The sequence below is a fragment of the Manis pentadactyla genome, chromosome 9 (genome assembly GCF_030020395.1).
Source record: "Manis pentadactyla isolate mManPen7 chromosome 9, mManPen7.hap1, whole genome shotgun sequence".
Lineage (NCBI taxonomy): Eukaryota > Metazoa > Chordata > Mammalia > Pholidota > Manidae > Manis > Manis pentadactyla.
Window position 1 is genome coordinate 66,804,811 of NC_080027.1, and position 13,529 is coordinate 66,818,339.

A 13,529-nucleotide genomic window follows, 5' to 3' on the forward strand; every position below is an offset into this window, starting at 1 on the left:
ATAATAAATTCTGGTTCCAAATAAAAATTTTGCACTTGCAATGTTTTGACCACTACAATTCCTTTGCTGTCTATCAATTTCAAGTTCCTTTATAAAAAGTTACAATCAGGTTTCTTTATAACATTGTAACATAAGATTTGCAATTAAATGATGTAATTAATACAATATAAAAGTCTTCAAACTATATAAAAACTGTCTCATAAATAGCAGTTACACTAAATAAAACCACATTAACCAGTAAAGATCACATAATATATATGGAAATTATTCATTCATAAAGTCTAAAATGCTGTCTTCATGGGGTTAACCTATAGAAAAATTCTCAATAAATAATAATAGTTACAAACTAATGAGATAATAACTCATATCTATGGTATAAAAATTTGTACAAGATACGAGGTGTGGGTAAAATTGAAGTATTTCCAGAATCTCTCGCCCAGCTTTAGTGCACCTCCAGACAATAGGTGTTTCCAGGGGGTGGAGAGAAGTAATTTATCTCCATGTGAATAGGTAATTATAAAGGCAAGCGGGGGTTTATCTGGACCAGAGAGGTTGGGTGGGGGCCTCTTCTGCAGCCTGGTTGCAAGAGACACAGGGGAGCAGAAGTGGATGACTGCTTGTAAGAAATAAACTTTATTCTCCCTTTCACTGATTCCACTGATTTCAGTTTCAAAGGTATTTGCCTGGGATTTTCGGAATAATTATGAGAAGACCTAGATGTAGATGAGAAAAAAAGTTAAAACAAAGAAAGGAAAAGGCACAGATGAAGAGTAGATATGTTCATTGTAGTAAAAGAGAGCAAAAGGAAGTAGAGGCAAAATCCCATAACTCTTTGAAATAAATAGGGGACTATCAGGCATTGAGAATTGGCACTTACATGCCAAAAAGGTATTGTCAGGTTGGAGCAATGTGATAGATACTGATTAGCTCTGTCATTATATGACCACGAAGAGAGATATGGCCAAGTAGACACCTGTATGATATGGAAGGGGGTGAGGAAATCAGTGTCTTGATGTATTTGTGTGGCTGGACATTCAGTGTGCCTCCCTGGGCATGATGAACAGCTTCCCTGGGATCTGCTGAACAATCTGCAAACCAGTAAGAGAGTCCTTCTAGAAACTGAATCTACCAGAACCTTGATCTTGGACTTCTAAACTTCCGAACTGTGAGAAAATTAATTTCTGTTATTTAAGCCATCTAGTCTACAGCATTTTACATGACAGCTTCAGGAAACTAACACGTATGGAAATAGAGTCATTTAATGATATGCATCCAATGAAGATTTTGGTTGCTTAGCAGGAAAAATAAGCAAACAAATAAACAAAAATATTCTCAGCTGTTGGGAGAGGGTAAGCGAATATGAATGTGTGTAGAAGAAAACAGCTTTCATTAATTCTGCCTCCTTGTAGCTATATGAAGCAGCTATGCTTATGTTAATATTTAGCTTCTTCTTACCTGATATCCTCCGTGAAGATTACTGATGATACCTCACTTTCAAATTTAAATTCAGCTAGCAATGTAAATGAATAGATATCATCTTTCCAATATTCTCCCTGTTACCAAAGGGAAACTCGGAAGGAAAGATAGAAGGAAAGAGCATAATTCTCATCTTTTAAAAGTATCAGAGTATTAAAAATATTTTGAAAGTATTACTTTTAAAAGTAACCTTCTGTTGAATAATAATGTTTTTTAGGAGGAGAGTTCATATCTATGGAATTATTCTAGCAAGATGTCCCCATTCACAATTGCTTATGGAAAATAAACGTGGGATAGAGGGATTTTGGGGTATGACTTCCTTGAAAATTTCATATAAAATGTGACTATATGAGGTATATAATGGAGATGCTTCATAAATTAAAAACTGTCCACGTATGTCATAAAGAAGGACCTGTAGAATGTCTCTGAATGTCCTGAACTTTTCCTCTTTAGACTATGTCTCTTGATTGTTTGTGTCTTTGAAATCATGAGAGAAATCTAATAGTAGATAAAATCTTTTGTGTGAATCTGATTTGACAAACTGATCTTGTGTAATTCGTCACCCCATATTCTTTCACCATCTTCTTTTCCCACTGTGTGATCCACGAGACAGAACTCTATAGCCTTGTATATATACCTGTTGGTTGGCCAAGGGATGCTACTGACAAGATTTTGGAGCACAGGGCTAGGGAAAGATTGGGATAGTGGTACTCACACCTGCCACTGCCATTGTCTCCTTGCCTTGCTGTGGGTCTGACAGTGGCTGCGTTCTAAGGTACCAGCTCTGTGCATGGCGACCTCTAACATGGTTAATTTCCAGGCCTCATTATCTTTTCCCTCCTCTTGTTCGGAAGGGCTGGGTGAGGTAACAGTTTCCTGATGCAGTTAATCTGTGGCTGCCTCACATTTCGACTGGATACTTTATCCTGCTTAAACCTCCATAAATTGCTCTACATCAAATATTTGAATGTGAACTCTGTTTCTTGTCAGAACCCCAAATCCATCAATGAAGTTTTCTACCAATTCAAGACTTTTTCTGAATAATATTATTTTCTTTAGTCTGTCTAAATTCCATCTAGACTAAAATTTCCTTTAGAGGGAAGAATTTTAGTTTATGCTTTAGCAAAGATTTCAACCTTTTTATTTTCAAATAATTACATCCAGCTATGAGAAAACTCACTTAAACTAAGTTCTTGGAAAATAAGAGTAAACCTAGGATACATGGAACTATAGATAATGAAGCTAGTTAAGCCTGGGGTGGGGGGCTCTGGTTTCCTCAGAGGAATTTTCCTTCCCATTCTTTTTATAATTTTATACTTTTTTAAAAAGCATCCCTAAACTACTTCAATTTTTTGGACTCACAGAGTCATATATTATTAGAACTGGATGTTCTTAGAGACAATCCTGTTAATTCCTTGCCATCCAAAGAAACTGACCAGGATTGAGAAGTGATTTGCTCAACTTCTGTAGCCCATGATCAGCAAAGCCAGGTCTAGTTCCCTTTTATCCAACATACCATTAACATCAATGGGAGAAAAATCATGTAAATTCCTAGCTATAAATTACACTATACATAAAACTGTTATACCCTATCTTACAGGGTATTGACCTGATTATATGGAATAGTAAATATAAAGGATGGAGACCATACCTGGTATTTAGGAAGTCATCAAAAATTGTTGTTGCCATAATAACACAGTGAAACCTCTGCAAATATAGGGCATTGTACTTGCTCAATTTATTAATTATTTGACATTAAAGTATGATCATTAAAACATGAGGTTCTTAGAATATGTGAAATAAATCAAAGAGACACTTTTTGCCCCCCAAAAAGCTTGCAAGGTTTTCATAGTATTTGCATGTTTTAAATATATGGCAGAATCCTAAAATTCTGGTATAGGCTATAGAAACAACTAGGCTCTCAGCAAGGAAGAATAGTAAATTGTATGAAGAAACTATGAGGATGCCTAATATAAGCTGAATGTTGCATCATGATTAGGAATTGGGAAGACATAAAGGAGAAAAATAGACATTTAAGGTAAGAGGATATAGAAAAAGACACTGAATTTTGTTCATCCACCTGTCTAAACATTTATTCATGCCACAGGCATTATGTACTTATGATATAATACCAACAGTTCTAAGTAGGAAAACTTACCAGTGAACAAGACAAAATTCTTCCATTATAGAACCATATTTTATGGAGGAATCTGCCAATAAATAAACAAATATATACAAGATGAGAATCACTATAGAGAAAATAACACAGTGTAAGAGAATATGAAATACGTCGGGTGGCTTGTCATATTGCACTGGGTGATCAGAGGTTGCCTCATTGATTCAGCTTCATTTGAGTAGAGCTGGAGGAAGTGAGAGAGGGATCCACAGAATTTCTGCGAGAAGACTGTGACAGTGGCAAAAGGCTCCAGCCCTGGGGATCAGTTCTGTGTTGTCCTGGGCACTGTTCCAAGGAGCTCAGGATAGAACTAATTCTTTCTAATCTCTCAGTGGGTTTCATAGGGCATAATTCTCTTTATTTTAATTCCCTGACTGCTCTGTTCATTTTTTAAATGCTTTGAGTAGTTTCTATTTTATTCCTTCAATCTTGGCTGATAACAATATTTGGAAGCAGAACTGCAGACCCACAAAGATGAAAATATAAGATCAGATATCTGACCAGTTATACATATTAGATTACTGGGAAGACATTGGCATTGGTAGAATATGGCATACAGTAGGTCATTTTCAGGAAATGACAAAAGAAAGGCAAATGGTTATTTAACCAATTAGCTTGTAATCATGTGGAATAAAGTACATAATGAAGGCAATGCTTTGGAGACTCAATTCCACCTATGAGAATCTATAATGAAGCCAAAATGAATATAAGAGTTAGGGTGGTGGGTAAATGACTAATTCTGACATCACTGGGATCTTATAGAAAATAAACAAAAAGCTCAGATTTAGTTCTCTGTTCAAAAGGCATGATTAGAATGTAAGAAATTTTTTATTATAATGCTACACAGAATATTACTGAACTTTTGAGGGATGACATATTTGAAAATCAGCTGAAAATTATAGCTGGATTCTATATGTTGTTGTATTACAATTTAAGTTAAAATAATAACATCACCAAATGTTCTATTTGAAATTCAGAGACATATAAGGAAAGAGTAAGATCTTGAAAATGGAAATGGAAAGAAAATAAGTAAATCTGAACATCGTGAGTGAAATTTTCTGAGTCCTCTGTCAGCAGGAGCAATCATTCTCTTCTATGTGATGACTTGGAGTTGGTACCCAGCTTAAGGACAATTCTCTTCATTTCCCAAGATCATCACCCCCACTGCCTCCATGTTATAAGTAAACTCTGATTCTAACCTTCCTTCAGCTAGGGGAATTATTCAAAAATCTTCACCCAGCAGTAAACCGTTTGCATATGAAAAATCAACTACAAGAATCTACAAATTTCTGTCAGCATTATTTTGAGAATATACGTTGGGATATATTCTCTCTGTTAAAATTGGAAGAAGAGAACATAATATCAGCTTGGGACACATTTACAAAACTGAGTGAACTTACTAAACTCCTGGTTCCACAGTGTTAGTTCAACTTAGGATGTTCCTCAATAGTTTTCTAGGAGTTGGCTGAAACCTATACTAAGCAGTAGCCTAATATAAATTGACTGTAACTCCAGGAGGAAGAACCTCTCTCCCAGCCTGGGGCAGGAAGCTAAAATCGGTCAAACAGAGAAATAAAGTGGGAGAAACACGTTTACTGCCTACAAGCAGTTGCTCACTTCTGCTCACCTGTGTCTCTCATGACCTAGATGCAAAAAGGGACCCCACCCAACCTCTCCAGTCCAGATATGCCCTCACTCTCCCTTGTAACCATGTATTGATATGGAGATGGCTACTTCCCTCCACCCCTTGGAAACATCTATTGATATGGAAATGGCCTAAGGTGGGAGATTGAAATTTTACCCATAACCTACCTCTCCATAAATCTAACCTCACAATCTACTGACTCCCCACCTCCTGCAATGACCCCTGTGTGAGAAAAATGGAGCACTGTAAGCAGACTAATAACATACAATAACAACAGCAGTAAAATCATGATAATCCTCAAGCTGGAGGATTCAGCAAGGTACAAAGTCCTATGCAGATTCAGTCTATAGCTTGCCCATTCCACAGGCTGTCAGTAGCTGAATGACTAGGGAGTTCAGAGCAATCATCACATGGTAGCTATAGCCAGAGGGCAGATCCAAGCCACAGAGACTGTAGAAGAAAATAACCTTCAGAGCAATAAGAAACATGTTTTAATGACACAAGGATTGGCAAATCTTGTCCATCAGGTAGGATGCATGCAAGAGAGAGGTCCTGTGATAGGACAGTGGCAGGAATGGGATCTCATCTTGGCCTAGTATACCTTCATCCCCTCCCTGTGACAGTTATAGATGGGTCAATAAATAGGGTTACAAGAGGTACATGCACTGGCCATAAAGATAAAAAAACTTCCCCATAAGATGCTCTTACTTTCTGGATGTTTTGTGTAAACTACTATGATCTTTGGGGGACACTCTACTGTTACTCTAGGAATACACATGAGACCAGCTTCGAGGCCTTTTCCCCAGGGTGGCAGAGGGCCAGCCATCGCTGATCCATGTGTCTAAATGTCCAGGGCTACATTCACTCAACAGAGTCTCCAGGGTTTAATGCACTTGGGGCTGGCAGCAGGATGTTGCTTTGCTGGCCATATCCTGGCTTCAGTAACTCCTCTTTGGTTTGCACATACAAACTCTTTGATTTGGATAGGAGAGGCAGTGATGTGTTAGCATATCCACAGGGCTCAAGGCCCCTTCTCATGTTTTCTCATTCAAACGATGTAATACTGCCCATAAATGAACTGACCCGCCCCATAGACTATTGGTGTCTCACTTTAGGCCAGATTTCAACAAACCATTGTACCTCTCTATCATGCCTGTCCTGGTGAGGTTATATGGTATATGAAGCTTCCACTTTATTCCTAATTGCTGCACCCATTCTTGTAACACATGTCCAGTAAAATGGATGCCTTGATCACTCTCAATCACCTGCGGCTAGCCATAGGCTACAAAGAGATGCTCTAGGCCCCTCTTGGTTGTTTACTGATGTGCATGACATGCAGGATAAACAACCAACAGGCCAGTAGCTGTGTCCCCACAAGTCATGGCATACTGATATCCTTCTCATATGGGCAGAGGCCCAATTTAGTCTATCTACCACCTGACAAGGGGTATCATTCCCTTTGCTATTGTCCCATGTTGCTGTGGGACTCGGTGTAAGTCTCTCTTTGATCACACAAAGCACTCCTTCTGGGCTCTGCTGACTTCTTCAAAGGTCAATGGTAAGCCCCACCGATGGCTTACAGCACACATTGTGCTTTGCCCTGCGTGCAACAAATGCTGATGTAACCATTAGGCTATATCACAGGCAGGCTTCCCTTCTAGCCAAAGCACCTAGGACAAAGTGTTTGCTTCATCATTCCCTGGGGATGCCAAAGGCAAATGGGCAGTCACATGATATACGGTAACTCTCTTAGTCTGACCAGAGGCCCATAGGTCTTGCCACAACTCTTGCCCCCATTGGGCTGGTGACCAACCATCCAGTTGGCATGGTACAATGTAGGCAGCCACAGGGTCAAGCCCCGATAGATGGCGCAGCTGTCAATACAGACAACTTTGGGGAAAGGCTCCTGAGTGATCACGAGCCATACTGCCTACAACTCAGCCCACTGGATGCTCTTCCCCTCTCCACCCTCCATCCATACTGTATCAGTCTTAGGAGGGAAAGCCACAGCCGTCCACTTTGGGGGCTGCCTTGTATACTCCTTTGGGGGTAAGCCCTCTATCCCCATTGGGATTTCAACTCTCTTCACTCTAGTTGCCTTACCCTGATAGTTATCTATCACACCAGGGACCCTAGGAAAAAGCTCAGTGTATCCATAAATCAGAGAACATTCAGCTCCTGTGTCCACCAGCATCAGGACACATTGTATATTTATGGGGGAACCAATTAATTGCTAATTCTACATTTGGCCTCCAACCCCCACCATGTCCCCCAAGATGGGGGCCTTGACCCTCCACCTCAGTCAAATTGAAATGCCCAGTCTTCCTCCTGTTAGGGTGAGGGCCCAGGCAGAGCCTGAGTACTGTCCCCCAGGAAGTCTTGCAGGGACACAGGCCAGACCTGGGGCTTTTCCTCTGGCTTCTGTGTCCTGGACCTCAGCAGCTGTTACTGCTGCTCTTGTTTTAATTGGTGCCACAGTTCTAACAAGATCCTATTGGGTTTCTCATTAAGTTTTTCTCTCACTACCCTGACCTTTATCAAATCAACCCACATCTGGGTCCTTGAGACCCTCACGGGGCCCTTTGCACCTCTCCTTTCAGTCATAGCCCATACTTCCTTTTGTGCTCTTATTGTTTCAACCTCCCCCAGATCTGCTAAAGTATTAGTAGCCTCACTTATGGGTTGCCCTATGTGGGGGCAAGAATAGTCACTAGGGACCCAAAGGGAGATGGGGGAGCTCTGTGGAGCATCAGATTCTCATTTCTATGGTGAACAACTCCTCATCAGGGCCCAGGGGGTCCATATTATAGATGATATTTTTCATTCCCAGCTCCTGCAACACCTGCTGGAGGTCTGCATACATTTTTCAGCTAATGGGTAAGTATCATAAATCACCCTGATTAGGCCAAACTGCCCTGATAGCTGCTGTCAGCCAATCCAGAAGCACCTGATTCCCTGAGGTGTGATGGGCACTTTGCAACCACTCCCAGAGAGAAGGGTACGGTAAGTCATCAGGGAAGCCAGTCTACTCATTTCAGAACTTGACATAACAATGCTTTCCACCTCCATTTCCAAGAGATGCAAACACCATATAGGCAGAGGTTCCACTTGAAGGGCCCCCACCCATAAGATGACGAAATTCCTGCTTCTCTTCCAGGTCCTCGGTTCCCGCCGGCGCCACCTGAAGCCCAATCACCCCTCGCCCCCCTCCCAATCCCAGCACCTAGCCAATAGCCACCAGCCCCGTAGAAGTGACACCTCAATCAAATCATGCCCCTTCCTATATAACCCAGTACCTTTCCTGAATAAAGCGGAATTCTCCGGTGAATTGCTGCTGTGTGTCGTTCCTTTCCTTTCATTGGTGCTGAAACCCGGGAGACGGGACACCCCAACTGGGCCCCGTCTTCCCCCCGACACCAGCAGCAGCTTGCCCTCGTCCTCTTTTTCCGGCGCTGGCTCCTCACACTCACCACTCCTCTCTGGCCTTTGGGTAAGTTTTCCCCTGAGGTGGGCCGCTCTTCCCTGAGCTATCGCAGTGCCATTGACCGTGATCGTCCGGCAAGGCCCTGATGCTCGGGGACGAGGAGGGAATTCTCCCCGCCTTACGCCTTCACGGCTGCGGCGGACCCTCAGGCCCCTCCTCCAACAGCCATAAACGAGGTGACTCCTTTGCGGATGAGAACGCTCCCTTTCTCCCCCCCTCCTCCATCCGCCGAAAACTCCTAGTACTAGGTACCTTGGACTCCGGCACTCTGCCTTCTTAGAGAAGTCTGGGTGACGACCCACACTTCCTAATAAACCGACTCGTATACGAGTTTCCGCAGACCACCAAGGATCATCGGGGACGCCCTTTGTCTCCTTGCCGTCTGCTCCCAGTCCGAGGATCTCCGTTCGTCTTCCCCTGTTTGTCTCCTTCTCTGTCCTTTAGCCATGGGAGCCTCCTCATCCCTCCCTGAAAGTTCACCTCTTGAATGCCTGCTCAAGTATCTAGCCACCCTCTCCCTGATGCCTGATATAAAACCAAAACTTCTCCACAAATACTGCTCCCAAGATTGGCCAACATAGCCCCAAAACAATAACAACCAATGGCCCGCAGGGGGAACTCTTGATCCTAACATCACTCACGATCTCTTTAACTACTGCCAGCACCTGAAAAAATGGAAGGAGATTCCCTATACCGAAGCTTTCCGCCTCCTTCCCCCGCCTCCCCCCAAGTTCTCCTAGCCTGCAAGCCGTCTCCCACACAAAAGCCTCCCTTTCACTCCCTTCCCCCTCCTACAACCCCTCCGCCCTCTTCAACCGCCTCCCTCTCCTCTCCCACAACAGCCCCTCCCCCTTCCTCCACCACCATCTCCTCCCCCACCTCACGGCCCTTGCAGTTCAAGCCTGAGCCTTTCAGCCCCCCTCCAACTAATTTCCAGGAGCCTCCTCTGTCTTTGGCCCCATCACCTGTTTCTCCCCCCCAGACTGAGACTGAACCCTTCAGTTCCCCTCAGACTCGGTCCCGAAAGCCTCCCAAAATTATCGCGTCTTTGCCCCCATCACCTATTTCTCCCCCACAGACTGAGCCAGAACCCTTCAGTCCTCCTCAGACTCGGTCCCGAGGGCCTCCCAAAATTATTGCCCCGCTTGAGAAGTAGCAGGATTCGAAAGCATTGTGCGCGTTCACGTCCCTTTCTCCTTAGGAGATTTAGCCAAACTAGAGAAACGCCTAGGTTCCTTTTCCACTGATCCCACGACATATATCAAGGAGTTTCAATGGTCCCTCCAGTCATAGAGCCTCACACATCATGACATTTTCATGCTCCTGGCCAATACTCTCCTTCCCGAAGAGCACAGACGAGTTTGGGACTTCGCCCAAACGCACGCCACCGAAACCCACAGGACTGACCCCACCCATCCCCCTGGCCCCACCGCTGTCCCCAAACAAGAAACACACTGGGATTATAAAACCGCTGTGAGTCTTCACTCTCGAGATATTTTTGCCTCCTGCTTAATAGCAGGTCTGAAAAAGGCAGCTCGTAAAGTAGTCAATTTTCAAAAGCTCCCTCTGAGTTCTTAGACAGACTCACTCAAGCCCTATTACAGTATACCAGCCTGGACCCAGAAACGCCTGATGAGAGACATGTCCTTATGACATACTTCCTAGCTCAAAGCTACCCCAACATTAAAGCTAAACTCAAAAAGTTAGAACAGGGCCCCGCTACCCCACAGACTGAGATCTTAACAGTGGCCTTTAAAGTCTTCCATAACCGGGAGGAAGAGAAAGAACGCTGTAAACAAAAGGCTGATCAGGCCAATTTCCAAATGTTGGCCCAGCTGATAAAACCACAACCTGGGCACTCCTCTACAAACAAGCCCCCCACAGGAGCTTGTTTCAAGTGCGGACAAGAAGGACATTAGTCAAGGGCTACCACCTCATGCCCCAGATGCCACAAAAAAGGCCACTGGGGTTCTGATTGCCCAGCCAAACGAAGGGGAGGCTGGACAAACAACCCCCATCCTAAGCCCTCCGTAGTGGGGCTGGCAGAAGAAGATTAACGGGACCCGGGGGCTTCTCGCCCGACCATTTCCATCACCAAACAGGAGCCCAGAGTTATTTTAATAGTAGACGGTCGCCCCATCTCCTTCCTCCTAGATACAAGAGCCACCTTCTCAGTCTTGCGGGAATACCGGGGCCTTACCACGCCTGCCATTACTCCTATAGTCGGGGTAGGAGGTAAATAGATTTTCCCATTAAAATCCCCCCGTTTTATGCACAATCCAAGACAATCCCATACCTTACTCCCACTCCTTCCTGGTTATGCCCCAGTGTCCCATCCCCTTACTAGGATGGGACATCCTTTCTCTCCTCCATGTTTCCATAACTATATCCACTCCCACAGCCCCCAGTACTCCCTTTCTAATGGCCCTCATAGCCGACGAACCCCCTCGACCCAATGAAAGTTCCAGTTTCTCCCTCATACACCCTGTAAATCCCAAAGTTTGGGACATTACAAGCCCCTCCATGGCTCTATGTCCTCCTGCCTCTATCAAATTATGTGACCCCTCTCAGTATATCTGTCAGGCCCAATACCCCCCAACCACTTCAGCCCTCATAGGCCTCCAACCCATCATTCAAAATCTTTTAAACAAAAATTACCTCAGACCCACTCACTCCCCGTTTAATACCCCCATATTAGCTGTTAAAAAAACCAATGGATCTTTCCGCCTTGTCAAAGACCTTCGCCTCATTAACATGGCCATCGTCCCTATCCATCCCTTAGTCCCAAATCCATATACCCTTTTATCGCGGATCCCTGCCTCGGCCTCCCACTTCTCAGTCCTAGAACTCAAGGACGCATTTTTTTCTATCCCTCTGGACCCCTCCTCCCAAGATTTTTTCGCCTTTACCTGGACGGACCCATACACAAGACATTCTGAACAACTCACTTGGACAGTTTTGCCACAAGGCTTCCGAGATAGTCCCCATATTTTTGGACAGGTCCTAGCTCAGGACCTCAAACAGTTTCATCATGATCACTCTGAGTCCACCTTATTACAATACGTGGACGATCTTCTACTCTGCAGTCCCTCGTGGGAACAGTCTCAACTTGACACTGCCTCCCTGCTTAACCTTCTAACTTCCAGAGGTTACTGAGTATCCCCCGTCAAAGCTCAAATCTCTTCCCCTTCTGTCACTTACCTCGGATTTCTTCTATCTCAACAAAGAAAGCCCATTACCTTAGACAGAAAACGGCTCCTCTCTGACCTGCCTGTTCCCAAAATCAAGACAGAAATCCTTTCCTTTCTAGGCCTGGCTGGGTATTTTAGAGCGTGGATCCCTAACTTCTCCCTGTTGGCAAGACCCCTATACGACCTCAGCAAGGGCCCTCCTGAAGAACCATTATCCTCCTCACCCCGACACTCCTTCATTAAGCTCCATGGAGCCCTTGTGGAAGCCCCAGCTCTCCATCTTCCTGATTTGTCGAAGCCCTTCTCATTATACATTCATGAGAGGTCCAGTCAAGCTCTAAGAGTCCTAAGCCAATATTATGGCCCATCCTTTGCCAAGCAATTAGACTCCACAGATCGGGAATAGGCCCCCTGCCTACGGGCATTAGCCGCTGGACAGCTCTTGCAGAAGGAAGCTCATAAACTGACATTCGGGGTGCCCCTTACCATTCTGTCCCCACATCACCTAAAGGATCTCTTAACCTACAAAAGTTTACAGACTCTCCCTCCCTCCAGACTCCTGACCTTACTGTCCTCTTTCCTCCAAAATCCCGTTCACCCCCTTTGCCATCCATACCCGAATCATGACTTTTTCCTCCTTTACTGCTCCCTCGCTCTCTCTCGCTTTTTTCCCTCATTCCTATTGTCTTCCCCGCCACCCGAGCCTCCTTTGTATGGCGATTCAAAGTCAGACAGACTTACACACAACATCAAACAAAAATTACTGCCCTCACTGCCACATCAGACTGCCCTCTGAAAGGCTGCTCCAAGCCTTTATATCTCCACTTACCTCCCTCCACTGAAGTGTTCACTAGCAGCTACCTTTATTCTCCCTACCTCTGCTTCTTCTATGACCAAAAACAAGCCTGTTGCAGGTGATGACCAGACACCTACGAAGAATGTCCCTACAAGTCTTGCATCATTCACTACATGGGTAACTCCCGGTACCCACAGTATTACTCCTCCAACCCATTCTCTTCAATACTAACAAACCCCTTCCTTATCTGGCTTTGGCCCATTGCAGGCCCTATAATAATCATTCTTCTCACCTGTCTCTTCTTACCTTGTATAGTAAAGTTTGTCAAATCCCAAGTCGGTAAAATCTCTAATCAAACTTTCAACCAGCTTTTACTCAGGAACTACCAGCTTTTAGCCACAGAAGATCCCTCACCCTCAAGTAACCTCCTCACCACACGCTGAGATGCACCCCTCTCTCCGCTGGAAACTGTTCCTGGAAACAATGGCCACAGATGCCTGGCTTCTGGCACCCGTATCCTCTTGGCACCATTAGAATCAACAGGTCCTCGACTTATGGTTACAGAGAACCTTTATTGATTTCCAACCTGAAGAAGTCCACATCTACTCGTCCTTACTGTGGGGAGTCCTATCAACCCTTTCCTCCCGGTCCTCAAGCCCTCACTCCCTTCTCCACCCCCGTTCAGCAGGAAGCAGTCAGAGAGAAAGCAACGTCCACAACCCCTTAGAGGAGAAAGGGGGGAATGAAGGGCCGCCACCCAT

General features: G+C 44.4%; 1 protein-coding gene across 11 annotated transcripts in view; it reads right to left on the reverse strand.

Annotated features, from left to right (window-relative positions):
- Positions 1 to 13,529, reverse strand: part of LOC130684907 (uncharacterized) — a 317,150-nt gene that overhangs the window by 238,802 nt on the left and 64,819 nt on the right. For 7 of the 11 annotated variants that reach the window (XM_057507506.1, XM_057507509.1, XM_057507505.1 and 4 more), the window contains one exon: positions 3,635 to 3,686. The exons of the other annotated variants lie outside the window; for them this stretch is intronic. Coding sequence is in view for 4 of the 7 variants with exons in the window: in XM_057507510.1 (XP_057363493.1) it covers positions 3,635 to 3,686 (52 nt within the window). In the remaining 3 variants the exon portion in view is untranslated. The remainder of the gene's footprint in view (positions 1 to 3,634; positions 3,687 to 13,529) is intronic. 11 annotated transcript variants of the gene reach the window in all.